Genomic DNA, 18,953 nt, shown 5'->3' on the forward strand with positions numbered 1-18,953 from the left:
AGGCTCCTCAAAATAGTTGGGATGCTGACACTGTACCTCACAACTTTATGAGCCAGGAGATCATAAAGCCAGATGAGGAAAAGATGAAGGGAAAAAAACCTGACAAGCAGGGTGCACTTAAAGCTGCTCTGGTCGAGAACCAAATGCATAACCCCCTTCGCCACAAAGTAAAAGCCTCTTTCTCGATTGCTAGGTGGTTAAGTCCGCCTCCTCTACAACTCCTCCTAACTCATCCATGATAGTTACTGGAAAACCAAGGAGGAAAGCACATCTTTGTAAAATGCAGATATACCCCTCGTTTTTACCAGTGGTCTCAGCTTCTCCTTTCACTTCATAGTTGCCGAGTTGTAGTACTGTCATTGCCAACCAATGATTGGGAACAGAGAAGGATTGCTCATAGGACACCGATATGAGGAAACTGAGCATCAGAGAGAGAGAGGTGCCCATTGGCACAGAGCAGGGGTAGGCAATCTTGGCTTTTTTTATGAGTCGTGGACTTCAACTCCCAGAATTCCTGAGCCAGCCATGCTGGCTCAGGAATTCTGGGAGTTGAATTCAGCGAGTCATAAAAGAGCCAAGGTTGCCTACCCCTGGCACAGAGGATCTTGCCACGTTCTACATTCTGGCATCTCTCCATTTATGGCAGGGGTGTCAAACTGCCGGCCCATGAGCCAGAGCATCACGGAGAAACCGTGCCCATCCCATTGCTGGCAATGGGAAAAAGTTCCGATACGTCACGCAACGTCACATGACATTGCGAGTTTGACATGTCTGATTTATGGTGTGCCTTCCACAATGTTATGATGGGGCTCCAGACATACAGCAAAGCCTCATTTTAATGAACTGGTTGGGGGAGGAGATGGCTGTTATTCTCCCATATCTGGTAAAATCAAATCATATGTCACAGGATGCATCATTTACATAATTGGTGTCATTGTGTGATGGCAACATTATAATGAGGCAGAATTTGATCCCTCCCATTGAGGTCTAGATAGTTAGGTTTCACTGTATTGTAATGTAAATAATATGAATATACCTTCGTTTTTTAAAAAAACACAAACATTTTAAAATACGGGTGTTAGTTGACGTTAATTTATTTCCATTTCCCAGATCTTACGTTCATGTTTAGACTATGAATTTTAGATCAGCCGTGATAATTTCGTTACCCTTTTCTTTGCTCGTTACCTGCAAAACCCTGTGGGGAGCTTCCTTCCTATAGTATAAGCTGATTGATCAGCTCCTGGGTTGGTGGCCAATCCTTTGATCCTTTCGTACTCGGAAAACGTTTGGGGAAATGTGCACTTAGATATTCTTTAAAAGTGGATTTTATTTTCAGAACCACTTTTACTTTGCCAGCCAGCTCTCCTACTTTGACCCTTTTTACTTTTCTGCATCTGTGGTTTAATTTTCCTGTCAAGCTGGAACAGCCCAACCCGTTGTGACTGTATTTTACATGGACACTGTTAACTGGATTGGGATGGGATCTGTGCTCCAAGTATTAGTAAATCTCTCCTGTAGCTGTTCTCCTCCTCCTCCTCCTCCTCCTCCTCCTCCTCCTCCTTGGGCCATCTGGTTTACATACTCTAGGTTGCTTGCAAAGAGCTTCCTCTGCTGTAGCACCTAACTATTCCTGCCTCTTTCTGGTCTTTCTCTGGTTCCCTTCTCCTGCTTTCCAGTCTGAAGACTTCCCACTGAAGCCAAAGGTAAAAGTTGTTAACCTGACAGCATTTTGTAGCATAGGGTCTAGGTACTTGGGGGGGTGGGGTGTTTCACCTGTCTCCCATAGTGTCTGCCTGGCCGATCTGATCTGGTCGGGCTGGCATGCTCCAGGTTCCTTCAGTTAAACAATAGCATCTATTGGAAACCTGGAAACGAATCTTCTCTGGAATGGCCCCTAACTTCTGGAAAATACGAACGGTCCCTGCCCTTCCGGTCTTTTGAAGGTCCTTCCCCCAGGCCTTTGGAGAGAATGACTGGTTTCCTTTTAACCCAGGTTGTTTTCCTTTGCTCCTACCTGGTTTTTCACCCTGCTCTCTTTACCTTGTTGTTTTGATGTTTTTCTTGTTTGAAACCGTTGATAAATTTCCCAGAATCACTGGGAATTGAGCAACATATAAATTTAATAAATTATTATTATTATTGACTCTCCACAAGCATCCTTTAGAGCTCCACCAGAGGATCAAATCCTTGTATGAACTCTTGAAGTGCTCTAGCCATAACTTAACTTGAATCCTTCCTCCAAGAAGCATATATCTATGGCTTATTAACCGTGATAACCATTCCTTTGCAGCTTGTATTGCAAGTTCAACCCTCCCCCACCCCCACCCACCCCAAAATCTTAAAAGATTGCTACAATCACACGCCAGTCCTTTGTCTCTGCCTTTTACCTTAATATTGTGATACTATAATATTCCTTTTATGGATGGTGCTCATCAAGGAGTGCATGCCTTACTTCTCCATTTCCTGAAATTAGCTGCGTTGTAATATTTTTAGTATCTGTGGTATTGTTTTCCCTTCTTGTCAATAAGCATAACCCAATTTGGAGATCATAGAAGCATGGCGTGAGTGAGGTATGTTAAAAAGTTGAGAGGTGTGGCTCATTTGATAATATTTATCTTCTTTGGCTTCCAGCAAAAAGCAGCTGCAAATATCCAGAAAACATTGGGAGGGAAGGAACATCAGGAAGGAGACAAATGGGTAAGATTGGATTCTGAAGTGTTGGGGATGAGGCTAGTAACAAGTGTAGTATCATTAAGGTCTAGGCTTCCCTGTATAGCTTATGGGTGTTTTGCCTGCCTATGAGCACACTTAGGTATCACTCATTTCTAAGAAGACACAATAAAATAATGCTGCAGGTTTTGAGACCGAATGGATTGTGCTAATAACCTTTTCTTTCTAGTTCCAGTATGGTGAATTTGCACAAAAATGCTAATTTGTCTTTGGGCTGAGCACGTAGCATAACTCCAGCCGGTCTGATGTGTAAATTGTAGTTTATACATTAGCATGCTCTGGTTAAACTAGCTATCCCTACCACGGTAGCCGTTTTTGTGAGAACACCCACGTTTTCTTCTCAGATGCCCACTGACCTCTAGCAATCAAAATTTCTACAAGACATATGCACGATATTTTTTCCCCTTGCATTTTTATAGCTTTTTCCCCCCCATCTTATCGATTTCAGTTGTGCTAATCAAATCTTTTTATAAGTTAATAGAAATATATCTAGACTAGAAATTGGGGATGAAATGCCCTATAGTGGCTAATAATGTATTAATATATATTAACCAAACAAGATTTTAGATCTGCAGGCTAATTAAGATCTGTTGATAATCCACCTGTATTTTATTGCTGCCAGCAAGAATGAATCATAGAATTATAGGGATAGAAGGGACCTTGGAGGTCTTCCGGTACAACTCCCTGCTCGAGATAGGAGCCCATTCCAGACAAATGGGTGTCCAATCTTTTCTTGAAAACCTCCAGAGGAGGCAATTTGTTCCATTGGTTGATTGTTCTCAGTGTCAGGAAATTTCGCCTTAGTCCCAGGTTGATTCTCTCTTTAATGAGCTTCCACCCATTGCTTCTTGTCCTACCCTGAGGTGCTTTGGAGAATAAGTCAACCCTTTCGTTTCTGAGACTGTATAGGTAGTCCTTGACTTACGAGTTTGTTTAGCGACTGTTCGAAGTTACAACAGCACTAGGAAAAAAATGACCTATGACCATTTTTCACTCATGACTCTTGCAGCATCCCATGGTTATTTGATTTACGTTCAGATGCTTGACAGCTGACACGTATTTATGATGGTTGCAGTATCCCAGTCATCTGACCCCCTTTTGCGACCTTCTAATAAAAGCCACTGGGGAAACCAGATTCACTTAACTGTGTTATTAACAGATGTGGCAAAAAAGGTCGTAAAATGGGGCAAAACTCACTTAATGAATGTTCCATTTAGCAACATACGTTTTGGGCTCAGTTGTGGTCGCAAATTGAGGCCTACCTGTACTGGAAAACAACTATCACTGTCACCCTAATCCTTCTCTTCGTTAGGCCAGATATACCTATTTCCCTTAACCGTTCATTATACAGTCCACGAAATGTGTAGCACTTTCCATACTCAAGTCTGCATTTCTACCAGTAATTATTTCTGTTCCACTTTTCTTTGAAACTATAATACATTTTAGGAAGTTAGTAAAGGAAAGGAACACGCAATGTCTACATTTCCACGAAAATCTTAGCTTATGTTGTTTTTAGCTTGGCACTTCCTGGTGAACAAGGTTGCCATATACTCATTGCAGTTTTGTATCTAGGGTAACAAGGCAAAACACGCCAAGGCCCAGGCTGCTGCTGGGAAAGAGCGAGCTGATGCCGTGGTCTCAGAGTTGGTGGAGCTGCAGAACTAACACAATGTGGTAGAAGGAAAAGGTAAAAAGTGAACTGTTGAGCTGTGATCGCAGTCAAGACATCTCAGGTTCGTTTTGTTTGGGACAATTGCTAGCAACTGTGATCCCATTTAATTTTTCTCCTTTTTTCAGTCTGTCACTACCACAAACGGTTCCCGAACCTTCAAAATTGTTGGATTACACGGGACAAAATAAACACTTTATTGTTCTTTATACAAGTACAAAGCACTGTTGCACGGAAACGATACACGCAGACATCCCTCCCTGCACCTCCTCACAAGGACAAGAACAGATAACTTATTAAGAACAAGTCAGTTGCACAACTGCCACGGTCAGTCTCTAGGAAAGTCAGGGATCTCCTCTTTGCCTAAAATAACCGGGCCACACACAGTACAGTTCGGTAAGGGAAGTCCAGAGTAGGAGCAAGTTTTTCAAGTTCAAAGTGCCGCAGGATACTTTGTGTGTTCTAAGGTGTCAACCAGTGCTTCTCCTTTCGACGTGCTGCAGAGTCACTCAGTCCGGAAAGGATGAAGCCCTGTACACTTTTGGTCCACAGCAAGGAGAAATAATTTCAGTGCAGAAAGTGTTCCCGGAACCCATCACGTCTTTAGGCTCACCATCCGCTGGATGAGCGCTGCTCGTGTAGCTTCCACCTCAGTGCTCAAGCGCTGTATCTCTTGCTGGAGGTACTCATTCTGTGCTGTCAGCTCAGCCACTCTGCGCTCATTCTGCTGCTCCCGCTCTCTGCCGCGCTGTCTCTTGCCACCGTGAGGCTGGCCACTCTGCCGCCTCTTCCGGCCAGTGGACATCCCCTCATCATCGGTGCCTGTCTGTGTAGGAGAACCGTGGCTAGAATCGGATTCAGCTGGCTCCGGGGGCTCCTTGCCCAGTTGCTCCAAAAGTTCAGCTGCAAGATCAGGCTCCAACTCGTAGTTTCCTGCCACTGTGTCCCCATTAAGCTCCAAGGAGTTGGAAGTCTCCAAGTTCCACAGCAGAGCAGCACCATCAAAGCCATCAAATTCCTTCTGAAAAAGAAGCGGAGCGAGAGATGGGTTAAAAGGTGCATATTGTTGGCCTCCATTTCCAATAGCCTCTGTGGCAGGCTGCAGACAGAAGTTCAAAAAACCCAGGTTCTTAGCTGTCAAACCGATGGGAAGGCTTTGTGCTGGCTGCCTTTACTGCCTGTTCCATTTCTACAAGTTTGAATATAGTGGGAGAAAAAAACAAAATACACTCAGTCCTTTGGGTAAGGGGTGGGGTGGGGGTTACATAAATCATTGTAATGTACAATTTCACCTGAAGATTTTAGCTGTGCAGCATTTGGGATTTGATCTCCAAGAGGTGCTCTGATGCCTGAGAAAACATGAATACAGCCCTTCAGTGTCTGCTTTGCATCCAGAAAAGAGTTTCCTACACTGTCATGGAAACTATAGTTCGCAACCTGAGAACCTATGAAAATTTTATAACTCGCCACGCCTCCTTCCTATGCAGTCTCCGTTTGCTGAGTTGCCTTGCCCACCCAGCATGTTTAACTGACTCAGTGTTGGGTAAAATCCTCAAGTAGTGGAACAAAAGAAGTTATATGTAGTACGTAAGGGCCCTGTGTTGTATAAACTTTTAACTTGGATGAAAATGGAACAATATCCAACTTTGGTTCAAATAACGCCACCAAGACAAATTGGAGATAATCAGATTGCTGAAAGAACAAGTCTCTTTGTTACTGCACTTGCATCTACACCTCCCAAATGCAGAGTAGCCAAGCCATGCCTATTACTTCCTAGCAATATAATGTAAAGAGTACAGGCAGCCCTTGTTTAGCAACTGTCTCACACAGCAACCGTTCAGTTACAACAATGATAAAAAAGGTAACTCTGTGACCAGTCCTTACATTTGCATGTAAAGCAAAGAAAAGCTGAAGTAAAATAAGCAGAATCAGAGTTTCACTTTGCTTAATGACTGAGTTGCTGATCCCAATTGTGATCATTAAACAAGGACGGCCGGTATATTCCTGAGGCAAGGGCTCTTGTGATTGGAGAAAATGGGGATCCTATTCCAAAATTTCACACTTAGTAGTGTAGCTGGATGCTGCCAAAACCACCAGTAATGAGATTTAACCAGAAGATAATGAAGGCTGGCAGTTTATATTTGCAGCCATGTTGGTATTAAGCCCTCGCCTCCATTCGCATTTCTGATGCTCTTGAAGTTAGAAAGAGGACTGCAAACAGATTAAAGATATCAACATTTGGTATTAGAAAAGAAATGTCCCCATATCAGCCCCATCTAATTAAAATTTCACTGCATTATTTGACGGCCCTGGTGGAACAATACATTTCTAAGGAAAGAATAATTTCTAAGCCCGTGCATGTGTTTTCTTAAGATAATATCACACCTCAACAAGCACACTTAACAAGTCAAGACATTTATTACATTTATATTCTGCCCATCTCATATTTGAGCAATTTTTTTTGGGGGGGAAGACTCGGAGTGCTGTATTGAAGGGCTTGGTTCTGAATATATGACCGAACAATGAGTGCTATCAATTTAGCATGGGGGATTTTAAAATATCACCTTTTGCCTAGTTTTTTTTATTTACCACTATTTTAAATAGTTATATAGCTGCCCATCTTAGACCAAACCAAGGGTGGCTCCCAATCAAGAATTAAACATTAAAACTGTAAACATTAAAAACAAACACCTGGCACCAAATCAAGCTTCCGGCCTGCAGTCACTTCATCCTATCCCAACGCCTGAGGGAAAAGCCAAGGGTTCGGGGCTTTTGGGAAGGCCAGGTCGATTATATAAGTCGCCCATCTCACATAGTAACTCTTGGCAGCATACATAACAACAGAATACATAAAAACTTATTAAAATCACAACTAAAAAAAACCCCAAAAGACAGAATGGCTGCAAAGAGCACATCAGTTAACATCATCTAATGGGCTTCATTCTATCATGGGATCCTGAGACTCATTAGCAAAAACTGAGGGTCTTCTGGAAGGCCAACCGGTTGGGGCCAGCATCAGCAGGGGGAGGGCAGGGCGGCTGACGTTCCACAGGGCAGGAGCCATGGCAGAAAAGGCAGTAGTCAAAAGCAGCTCAAATGAAACATTTAATAGTACCCCCTTACTATTAGTACCTACTTAAAACCGAGTTCAGTGCAACTCAATTTCATTGAGGGCCGCATCAGAATTGCGGTTGCCCTCAAGGGGCCGGGTGGGTATGGCCAGGGTGGGCGTGGCCTACTGGGTGGGCGTGGCTAGAGTGCGTATGACCTACGCATCAAGGGTGCCTATGGGGGCCTGGGCAGGAGTGGGACAGATCTGAGTGTCTCTGGCAGAAGGAGGGTCTCTGGGCCAGGGCCAAGGCAGTGGGGGCCATTCCCTCACTGTTTCCAGGATGGCTTCGTGGGCCACATGAAACCACTTCGCGGGCCGGATCCGGCCCCCGGGCCTTGTGTTTGACATGTCTGGTCTAGAATGCAGTGTTGCTCAACTTTGGCATGGCTGGCTGAGGAATTCTTGAAGTCCAAGTCCTCATCTTAAAAAGCCAAGCTTGAGAGGCGCTGCTATAGTGGAAAACAGCCAGAAAGAACACTCCGAGATGCCCACTATTCAAATTATCCATTTACTGGCTTCTGAGCACACATACTTAAGGTTATAAGACCACCCCTGGAAAGACCTGAGGAAGCTACAATTATTACTCAGGCATTTTTTAATTGAAATATATCTTAACAATTCCTTACATTCCTTAGACTTATTAACTTGAAAAAAAAATGAAAGCACTGAAAGATTAATATAAACTCTAGCGTTCTAGAACACAACTCTTCAGGTCATCACTCGATGGAGGGGAGGAATCATAAATGAAGTAAAATACAAGGGCATCCTCCTCTTATTTGTTGCTTTCCAGATGTGCGTGCAAGTGTAACTCCCCAAACCTGGCCAGTGTGAGCAATTATGGGAACATCTGGAAGGCACCTGACTGGGGCACGTGGTTTTATACTACAATGAATGTGCCCATTTTTAAAGGACTGCAAGATCTGTTACTGCAGGTAGTGGCCACATCCCTCTAATGCAGAAAAGTGTGTGATCTAGAGCCAGCCCATAAAAGAACAATAGAATCCAACCACCCACTTGATGCAGGGCTCGGCAGTTCTGGAAGCATCAGAGAAAAGCCATTTGACTCACCTGCTCCTGTCCGCCCCCAGAGGGGTCCGTCCTGCTGGATACATCTGAGGACAGCACTTCCTGCAAGTCCTCGTACCAGGCTTCCAATTCCCAGGTGGGCACTGGTGTGCCCAGTGAAAAGGGCAGGGATTCTGCCATCATGGTTCAGAAGTAGCCACACTGCTTCTGAAAGGCAAAGTTATGGATGCTGTCAGAAAACTGGATAACATCTCTGTAGATTGCAACACAGCTCAGCCAGTTAGACTTGCTCTGGGACAGGGGTAGGCAACCTCGGCTCTTTTATGTCTCATGGACTTCAACTCCCAGAATTCCTGAGCCAGCCAAGCTGAGGGGAAAGGGAGAAGTTTCCAAGCTGAGCCATGGTGGCTCAGGAATTCTGGGAGTTGAAGACCATGAGTCATAAAAGAGCTGAGGTTGCCTACCCTTGCTCTGGGAGAAAGAAAAGTTTCTCCCAAGGTTCATTTTAATTCAGATCATCCACAACAATGGGCAAGTAGAAAACCTTCTCATCTCTCACGTTAGGAAGCCTCTCGTGTTCCCAAAAGAAGCCCCTACAAAATCTGCTCAATGTACCTGTGGCAGAGCAAATTCTTTTAAGAGCAAAAAAATTAAAGAGAACGGTAAAAATGCACATGGGCTGTGGGGGGGGGAAAGCAACCTCAAATTGCAATTGGGCAGCACTCTTACGGAGGACCAACCTGAATGCAGCACATGAGAGGGCAACTAGGTTGGGAAAGGCTGAACGCCATATTAGCAAAAGGCAGAACAGATTTTCAATGAGACCAATCGCTAAGTTGGCATCAGCCAAATTACACTTGATCATACCCTCCTGACAAGCTAGTTCTGAACTTTGCAGGACTCCTTCAGAGTAAGAACTGCGGCTGTCAATATATGCCATATTTTTGACGTATGACTGAAATTGGTCCGTTGTATTTACAACATGTAGATACACATGAGCAAAACTGCAGCGTGTATCCATGTAACCATGAAGCATTCCCTTTCAGAGGCACCTTGCCAATTTTATTTTACTTAAGTGATCTACTGGGCGGGGGGAAACAGACAGGGAAAATGGTGTTTTCTCCATATACCTGCTGTGAGCTGAGCTCTGAATTCAATACTGTATTCAAGTCATGCTGCACAGGGAGATAAGTCGGGGCTTTTCCAGATGTCTTCACAATGGGCGGAGGTTAGCAAACGCAAACCTCCTGGACTGTGAGAAATAAAAGGTGAGTCATCATCACAAGACAGGCTGGGAGGGCTAGCCAAGCTTTCCTATGCCTCAGACATGGAACTTTTCTTTCTTCCTTGGCCTAGAGGCCAGCTGGGACATGCTCAGAAGTAGAAAGCACCGTCCATTTTTGGAAGCTCCGAATTAGCAATTAACAAAGCCACAAGCAGCCTCTCTGTCCAATTAACTTTTCCTGTGGTGTATACTCTGAAACATATTGGGACCACGAAGGCAAATTTCAGGCATCTTGAAAAAAGCCTAGCCTTTTACGTAACCTTTCCACAGCCAACCAGGTCTGTGTCTATTTAAAACTTGAACATGAGCAGATTGCCCTGATTCCCGGCCATCCTGTGTTGAGCTGAGTGTGACTGGCCCAAAATCACCCAACAGACTGTTAAGCCTATGGAAGGACTAGGACTTGAAGGCTCCAAGTTTCAAATCCATCACCTTAATCCCTGCACCAAACTGGCTCTATTTCACAGCTATCAGCTGCATAAATTACCAATTCTGGAATAACCTTCGTATATACCAGGGGTAGGCAACCTTGGCTCTTTTATGACTCGCGGACTTCAATTCCCAGAATTCCTGAGCCAGCCATGCTGAGGGGAAAGGGAAAGGTTTCCAAGCTGAGCCATGCTGGCTCAGAAATTCTGGGAGTTGACGAGTCATAAAAGAGCCAAGGTTGCCTACCCCTGGTATATACAATGGAAGCATCTTAAAGACATTTAGAATATTCTTGGTGAAAAGCACCATGATTGCATTGTCTTCCACAAGGAAACAACAGCAAAAGCATTAAAAACCCAGTTTGTTTTCAACAACCAATGAAAACCAATTATTTATTTTGAAATGCTTTTCTAAGTACAAGCTTCAATTCACATAAATACCTATGCCCTCCCCACTGATCCAAATACTTTACATGAATAAACCACTATTCTAGACATTTATTTCAGCAGATAACAACTGATAACAACCATATGAACGAGGACATTTATGATGATATACATATTTGTAAATTACACAGATGGAATATACTATGCAATAAAAATACATCAGTTTGGGGGGGTGTCAAAGAACAGCAAGTAATTTATGTTGACATTTGTGCCTCTAAGAACATAACATTATTATTGTTATGAAGAGCTTGGTTTACAGTTTCTTCTAAATGAACATAAGTATTTTTAGAGTATAAGTGTAACTGCCTCAAAAACTAACTAGTTTTGAGTGAATGAATGAAATTGAATAATATATTATTTTTTAAATCCATCTTTTCTGCTAAATATAATATTCTTTGGGTTAGAAAAATAACAGGAATGCTGGCCACTCCTGAAACAGTCACAGCTGATCCTTGATTTACATCTGTAACCGAGTTTGCAATTTTGCTTGTAAGTCATGATGGTTGTAAAGCTGGTCAGCCTTTTATGACTTTTTTGCAGGGGTTGTAAAGTGAATACTGCAGTCATTAAGCAAACCCACGGTTCACTATGGGGGATTTTTTTCTGAAAAGTAAACCCTGGTTTCAGGGGAAAAATGTCATAAATTACAGCCATGATGTGGGCTGCTTGCCAAGCACCCAAAATGTGGTCACATGATAATGGGGGTGGGGGAATGTCAAAACTTCATATCTCAAACCTGAAAAAAGCAGTGCCCCCTGGGTGTATTACAACATGGGAACCCATTCACTGTGCCTGTCCCAAGGTGAAGGAACTAGACATGACCTTGGGAATGAGGAAAATTTAAGTTGGAAATGTGGAACGCATGAAGGGTCATTTTATTTATTTATTTTATTTATTTAGATTTATATACCGCCCCTCTCCAAGGACTCGGGGCAGTGTACAGGGCAATTAAAACGCTATAAACAACACACAATGTATAAAAATTAAAATAAGATTAAATCAAATAGCCCTAAACAATAAATACATTCTAAAATTTAAAATTTTTAAAATTTAAACTCTAAAATCCAATCCTTCAGTCCAGGCTAGCCTGTTCAAACAACCAAGTCTTCAGGTCGCGGCGAAACGAGTGAAGGTCGGGAGCCATCCAGAGCTCAACTGGAAGCTGATTCCAGAGGGCAGGCACGCCCACAGAGAATGCTCTCCACCTGGGAGCCGCCAGTCGACATTCCCTGACCGACGGCACCCTGAGGAGGCCCTCTCTATGGGAGCGCACAGGACAATGGGAAGTTAACGCCGGCAAGAGGTGCTCCCGTAAATAACCCGGACCCATGCCATTTTATCATGTTTGGTGGACTTACAAAATAGCCAAAAATTTTGGGTTTGGGCTCAGGTACACAGCAATACCACAAACTTTAAAGATTAATATTCAATTAAAACCAGAACTTTTCTTATTGGGACTAATGGACAGACAATTAGAAAAGCATGATGGAAGACCAAGATAATTATAGGCACAAAAAGTGGAAAGTTTCTGAGATATCCAACAATGAAGGAATGGCTGGTAGAGGTGACAAGATTAGCAGAGGTTGTTTTGTTTGATTAAAGATCAACAACTACATTTGTTAATGACTGGAAAGTCCTGGGCTTTCTGCTTGAAAAAGAAATGAACTTGTGACTGATGATTAAAAAGGGTAGACTATGTAGAAAGAAGGATATTATGTTGGATTCTTAGGGAGAGAAGGCAAAATATAAAGGTACTTGAAACTGGCGTTAAGAAGATTGGAAGTAGCTTCTTTATAACTTTTTTCTTTTCTTTATTTCTTTTATTGCGCTTTTTCATCCACATTACTTTCCTTAGTTTTATTTTTCTTTCAAAATTTATATTGTTCTTACTCTTCCACAAACTTCTTAGTGATAATTATAGACATAAGGAAATGAGGATGAACAAACTGAGAAATGGGGGGGGAGAACCTTCAGAAAAAAATTACTGAATCCCAGGGAGAAAAGGATGAGAAATGATCCAGCCTTGATTTTGTTTAGTTAAGATAAGGCAGAGAGAAATTAAGATAGGCTTCTGTCCTCCAAAAAGCATTCCCAGAATCCCTGCCATGACCTAGTTTCTTGACCTGGCCTACCTCGAAGGCCGAAAGATAGGAGACACTCTAATCCAATCTTACAACATGTCTATTCTGGAGCAAATCCAGAGAATTCAACAGTTATTACTCTCAAAAATGCAGAGTTGTTAAAATGAATCCATTTGAAGTTTAGTACAATTCTCCCAAGATTCCCTCCATGCAACCTGCTTTTCTTGGTTTCTTACCTTTTTTTTTCAAGTGTGGTGATGTATTAATGTGCGATTTTTTGTTCGAAACTGAAAGAAGAGAAAAATCTGTGATTATTACTAAAAGGGGACATGGTGTATCATAAATGTGTTACACCCATCTAAGAAAAGCCCCCCCACACACACACACAATCTTGGCCTTTGACACTGAACAGCAGCGTGGAACGGGGGCACCACAAATTCCCTTTACTATTTTTTTTCACTTCTGTCCTTTAAAATGAGGAAGTGCTGCTGCTTATCAAAGCATTATCCTCTTCTTCAAGCTCATTGACTGTCACCTATATGTTTCATGTCAGTCCTTTTTTCCCCAACCATCTTTGTGTCACAATTTAGATTGCAGCCAACGCAATCATTAAGGGCTTTAGGTTTTTTGGAAGTAGCATGTTTATGCATTTTACACTCAAAGCCAATTTTTTATTCTTTTAAATGCATTATTTCTAACAGTTATTTTTTTTTATAGAAAGGGTAAATCCAGATGAAAAAACATCTGGATGCAGCTCGCCCTTCCTTCACTGGACTCAGCATCAGAAACAGTTACAGTCCCTCTATCCCTACCTTGTAAAGCAGACCAAATTAGCATGGGGGTCACAAGCTAAACTGCAGATCGGAGGATACTTGCAAGCAGACCAAATCAGACAATGCTTACGCTTAAGAATCAAAATCTACACTTGCCAAATCTAGTGGTTTCCTTTTAACAAAAATACGAGCATCAATCTCATTTGATTATGAAAAAACCCCATTCCTTCCATTCCTACAACCAGATACTCTCTAAATGCATCGAACTCTTAAGTCTGCTTTCCAATGAGCTTCATGGACAGGGACACTGGGTGTGTGTGATTGTATTCTTAACGCCCATGGCAGGAACCAGGATGGCTGCTTTCCATTCTAGCCATGCATTTCCTACAGAGATTTCTGCAATGCCCCAAATCAAACAGCAAAGCAGCAACACTACTCTGAACCCCACAGGAACATAGCAGGCACAGGGGACATCACCACTGGTTTTCATCAGCCCCGAGTGATGCAAGAAACTGAGAGAATTAGGGATCCAAGAACTGTTATGCAACTTAGTGGAAAGATGCATGTTTATGTATGTGCAAGAGAATGGTTCCCAAAGGAATTAGAGAAGCAGGCATTCCAAGTAACCAGAGTACCCTGGGGGGGGGGGTGATTTTCCAAACTTGGCAGGGAAATGTTGCAGCACTGTCCTCAGCTACTGGCAAGAATGCATCCTTTTTAGACTTCTCCAATAGTTTAATAAATTCTGATAAATTCTTCCAAGTTCTCAGCAAGGCAAGATTTCATTTCCAATGGTGTGAGGGGGGTGGGGTGGGGAAAGCTTGCTATAACAAAAGCTTTGTCCTCAGGGTTACTTGCCAGGCCCACAGCAAGCACACAGCTATGGGAAAGGATGTAGTCTGAGCTGGCCAAGCACCCAGTTTCAAATTATTTTTCAAAATAAACCCCCCAGTTTGCTCTGCACTGGAAACTAAGCAAGCCAGGAAAAATGAGGTTTGGCCGCTAGACTACAAAACCCAGCTAGCATCCTTAAGCTCACTCCGGAAATCTGGGCACCTCTCACATTTTCTAGGAAGGAAATGGGAGTTGCTTGGGGGAATCCTCAACGCACTATAGTACCTTATACTGGTTTTTACACCATGCCCCCGTACTCATCCCCTTCCTATGAAATTGCGTTTTTAATATAAAAAAATAGACTCAAACGATCCCCCCCCCTTTATGCAGTACGCACAAACCCTGCAGCCCGTTCTGTTTAAAATGTTAACTGGGTGTTTGTTAAATGAGCAAATCCACCCCTCGAGTTCAGATCTCTCTCTCTCTCTCTCTGGGTAGAAAGCAGACTCAACACAAGCCAGGATGTAGGAGCCATCCCGACAGGGAAAGGGGGAAGAAAACCAGCCTTTGCAGGTAGTGGTCGGGGGCACACGTGGAGAGAGAAAAGGGACCGGCCAATGTTGGCCAGTGGTTCAGGACGAGAAGCAACGAAAGCGCCGCGCATCTTGCAAGCGGAGCCCGGCTTAGAGCGCCAGATCCGCCTAAGATGCAGAGCCGGTGAACCACCCGATCCGGTTTTTCTGTCCAGCCATCCAAACCTTCCACTGGGCGCCCGAAAAGTGCGCCCCTCCCAGCTCCGCACCTTCCTACGCGGCCCCTTCTCGCCCGCGATCCTCTCTCCGACTTGCTGGCTACAGCTCATTCTCCTCTCGCGGCTCATCGTCTTCCGCTCTCGAGACCCGCCGGCTCCCAAATGCCTCTCCTGCTCGGGATGGTCACAGAAATCTTTAAAAGAGCGCCCCGCCCCCTCGGCATGACGCAACCCTTGCGCCATATCGGGCCAATTGGCGACGCCGCGCCTCTCCATTGGCGGAAGAAAAGGAGCCTCCGCCCTTCGCCGCCCAATGGGCCGTCGTCGTCCTCTCGCTAAGCCCCGCCTTCTCCAGTGTGTGAGTGACGCAGCTCCGCCGGGGTGGATACTGCCGCGTCGCACCCGGAAATGACTCCTCCCGAAATTTCCCCCCTCCCTTCAGGGTCACGAGTCTTTAAGTGGGTGAGTCATGCGCTGGGGATGATGCAACGTCCTGGCAACCGTTGGCGGTCACGGCAGCGGCAGCCGAGGCTGGAGTCCTGACCTTGGCCTTCCTAGGTCCCTTTTACAGGGCTTGCCTTGTTTCCTTTTCTCTTTTCCCTCCTCCTCCTCCTCCTCTTTTCCTCCGCCTCCAACGAGCCTGTGCCTAAATCTCCCAGTAGTAACTAGGCCGAATTACGTTGGGAGCCCCCCCCCGGATAAGCTTTTATGACGTCACGTCACGCCCACCGTTTGCTTAAAGGGCCAGTTCTCCCTGGGGAAACAGTGACAAGGCCTTGCTTGAGCTGTCCTTGCACGTAGTATTTGGCCTAGTGTTGCTCTCTTTGGTATTGTTATCATCACCTGAAAAGCGGGCTTTTGGAATGTAAGGAAATAAATTTAAGAGCTGCCGATCGGTTCAAGATACTGGATTAATAGCACGGATTTGAAAGGAGTAAGCCTGTGTACGTTTGCTTTGGAATAAAACGAGAGTTCTGAAGAAAAAGCATTTTCTCCCTTGGTTTTTAATGATGTCACATATGAATTCCAGAAAGCCCAACTCCTGTAAATGGTTGCAGTTTTGAAAATAATCTGCTCTCTGTACTAAGCAGTGCTTGTTTAATCAGGACATTTTAAACCAGTTGCTTTAACTAGTCAAATCTAAATATTGCACCTGAAATACAAAGCAAACAATTCCGTGGGGAAGAAAACAGTGTATACACACAAGTGTATATTCGGATTGTGTCCCTTTTCATCTCAGTGATATTTAGTCAAAGAAAGGAGGTAGCAGAGCTTTGCCCAATTCTAATAACACTTGTTTAGGAGAAACAAACTAATAAAACAATAAGGACACGTAGAAATTATATATTAGACTAAAAAAGAAGGTCTTGTGTAAGTTTGTCAAAATTGCTCCTGGCACAAAAATTCAGGCTATTTCCAACTTTGCACAGATAGGATTACCAAATGACTTATTATTTGAAACAATACTCAAGCCACTTGAATAGGTTTTATAAAAATGAATGCAATTGCAAGTAATTAATATAAAACAAGCATTGGATTTAGAAAAAGGACTTGAACTTTTGAACTGGAATATTATGATTATTTCATTTGAAAATGAATTTGAGAAGCTACCTTTAATTTGTTGTATTGGCAGTGTAATTTGAATAACTTGATATTTCATTTGATTGTTATGCTTGTGAGCCAGAATCTGTTTCCCATCGCAAACTTCTATATATCATCTTGCCTGACAAATAGCATTGAAAGTGGATCTCTGAATTGCAAAACATCCTACGGCAACATTCTGTTTGTAGGAAATTCTACTCAGGCCTGGCACAGTTTATATCCCCTAGGAATCCATGACACACTGTAATATACAGTTTTCTCTCACAGTGTTTCTTAAGGGGATGTCTAGTAGAGGGTGGACAAGCTATCAGGGAACCTTCAGAGCTCCCACAAGAACGTCCAAAGAATCCTTGTGTACACTACCAAACAACTGCAAAATTTACTAGACTTGGGCCTAAAACTCTAGCATACAAATCCACATTAAAATATGGCTCTTTCTGTCGTAATTTCAGCATTGAAGAATGGGAACATTAATAACTTACATTAGAATTAGAAAATTAGATCGGTAAAGTTATTAATAAAAAGCATGTTTTTAATGAATTGCCAACTAATGTTTATATGATCTGAAGAACTTTGGGATTATGACTGGACCTAATTAACCAACAGCATTCTCCTACATAAAAGTAAACTGTATGTCATACATTTGATTTGTTCACAAATATGACCGTTGACCAATTCAGGTGTCTGCTTCTGTTGCAATTCATCCACAGTCTTCTTCCCAATTCAGTTCAGAATTTATTTTGGTTTCTGTATGAGACACGTTCGTTCATATATGGTACAGTATAAGACAATATTTTTATTTTGGCCAGAATGTTGTTGGATGCCTGGGAAGGACAGTAAATTGGACTTATATGTGATTTATGGAGCACATCATCAAATCTTGTAGAAATAATTTCCTTGAATTATTTAATATGAAATTACCTTTTGTCAGCTTGTGCTCCATTCCTGAGAACCACAAATAATAATTTATCATGCTTGCTGGTATGCCAGTGCCAATATAGTTGCTATTTATCCATTCTTAACAGATTTTTCTCTTATAAGAAAAACTTGATCCCAATGTCTGCTTAATGTATATTTTGCATATATATTTCTATTCTTTTGTTAAATTTTTCATAATTAAGATATGTATTACTTTCCTCTCCACTTCAGTTTCTTTATGTTTAACATCTAATTGTGCTCAGGCTTAATTAGCTGAATATGAACAGCCTTTTATCACCTCTATCTAAGCCACACAGATCATAGGCTATGCAGCACTTTGGTTGGGTTTCCAAGAAAGGTACTCTGGAGAGATTTCTGGATTGCAATCCTGGGGGGGGGGAGCAGTTGTTGCAGAGAGCCATTATGGTCTTGCCTTCAAAACATGTTTTGGGAATCAAATCCAGACCCCTAATCTGTTCTGTTAAATTACTAGATTAGTAAAACATCTGAAGAGTATCCACCACTGAAATCCCAGATAAAACCATAGTTCCAGAAGAGGAAATACCTCACCTGCATTATCTCGAGTGCCCAGCCATAAGACATACAGTAGTGAATTGTCAATTCAGAGTGTTTAAGAAAAGAAGCTAGTATCATTTGCACTGGATCTCTATCAATTATTACTTACCTCAATAGCTAATTGTCTACCTCAACTTCTGAGGCTAAGACTAGCTGCAAGAGAAACTGTAGCCTCCTTCTCTGTTGGTTTGAAACAGGATGCTGGATTGTATAGAACTTTAATTTGTCCAAGCAATTTTTAATGTTGCTTAAAAAGAACTTCTTTGCTGGATCAAGTGAGAAGCCTTTTCAGAGTGTTGTTTGAGGCATGATCGGTAAGATGCCTCTGGAAAGCTAGCAAGAGTTTTCTTCTGCTATCCCCCACTTTAAGTGAGAACACAAAAGCTTCCTCCACACAAAGGGATAGGCTAAAATGAGATTTTGTTTAAAGCTATTTGTTATCAAATCCAGTAAGTTATCTAAATACAGCCAATTAGGTTGAGTGATTCATGGTTAAATTAATCTGTATATTTATTCTACAGCCACCCATCTCATACCTGTGACTTTAGGAACTTACATTAACGGGAACGGTATTTTCAATTCTTCCTTAGCAGTTTTTGGCCCATTGTGGTAGAATAACTTTGGATTCTACGTTTCTTCTCAGAATGGGGAGGAGATTCCCGAGAATAACTTTTTACCCTCTTAGAGTTTCCATCATCTTACAGACTGCCTTTACGTAATG

At 42.7% G+C, this 18,953-nt stretch overlaps 2 protein-coding genes across 5 annotated transcripts in view; one reads left to right on the forward strand and one right to left on the reverse strand.

Moving 5' to 3' along the window:
• Positions 1 to 4,640, forward strand: part of MARS1 (methionyl-tRNA synthetase 1) — a 26,845-nt gene extending 22,205 nt beyond the window's left edge. Inside the window, exons 20-22 of one of the 2 annotated variants that reach the window (XM_081320634.1) lie at positions 2,632 to 2,697; positions 4,303 to 4,417; positions 4,528 to 4,640. In XM_081320634.1, the coding sequence (XP_081176760.1) occupies positions 2,632 to 2,697; positions 4,303 to 4,395 (159 nt within the window). In that variant the 3' untranslated portion in view covers positions 4,396 to 4,417; positions 4,528 to 4,640. Of the gene's footprint in view, positions 1 to 2,631; positions 2,698 to 4,302; positions 4,426 to 4,527 lie in introns of those variants that run through there. The other variant, XM_081320633.1, reaches the window with a different exon arrangement.
• Positions 4,581 to 15,323, reverse strand: DDIT3 (DNA damage inducible transcript 3). 3 transcript variants are annotated; one of them, XM_081320637.1, is made up of 5 exons: positions 15,188 to 15,323; positions 13,015 to 13,065; positions 9,668 to 9,789; positions 8,580 to 8,744; positions 4,581 to 5,420 (listed from the first exon to the last, which is right to left on the reverse strand). In XM_081320637.1, the coding sequence occupies exons 4-5, from the start codon at positions 8,718 to 8,720 to the stop codon at positions 4,995 to 4,997; spliced, it is 567 nt and encodes a 188-aa protein (XP_081176763.1). In that variant the 5' UTR covers positions 8,721 to 8,744; positions 9,668 to 9,789; positions 13,015 to 13,065; positions 15,188 to 15,323; the 3' UTR covers positions 4,581 to 4,994. The 3 variants fall into 3 exon arrangements, with proteins under 3 accessions (XP_081176763.1, XP_081176764.1, XP_081176762.1); XM_081320638.1 differs by lacking the exon at positions 9,668 to 9,789 and having other exon boundaries at positions 4,581 to 5,417; XM_081320636.1 differs by lacking the exon at positions 9,668 to 9,789 and having other exon boundaries at positions 15,188 to 15,322.
• Between the last annotated feature and the right edge of the window lie 3,630 nt (positions 15,324 to 18,953).

This window comes from Vipera berus, assembly GCF_964194415.1.
Source record: "Vipera berus genome assembly, chromosome: 2".
Classification (NCBI taxonomy): domain Eukaryota; kingdom Metazoa; phylum Chordata; class Lepidosauria; order Squamata; family Viperidae; genus Vipera; species Vipera berus.

Coding starts and splice junctions, on each gene's coding strand:
- DDIT3 (XM_081320637.1), bottom strand. CDS start 8,720: ATGATGGCAGAATCCCTGCCCTTTTCACTGGGCACACCAGTGCCCACC. Junction 5,421..8,579: donor CTGGGGGCGGACAGGAGCAG/GTGAGTCAAATG, acceptor CTTCTTTTTCAG/AAGGAATTTGATGGCTTTGA.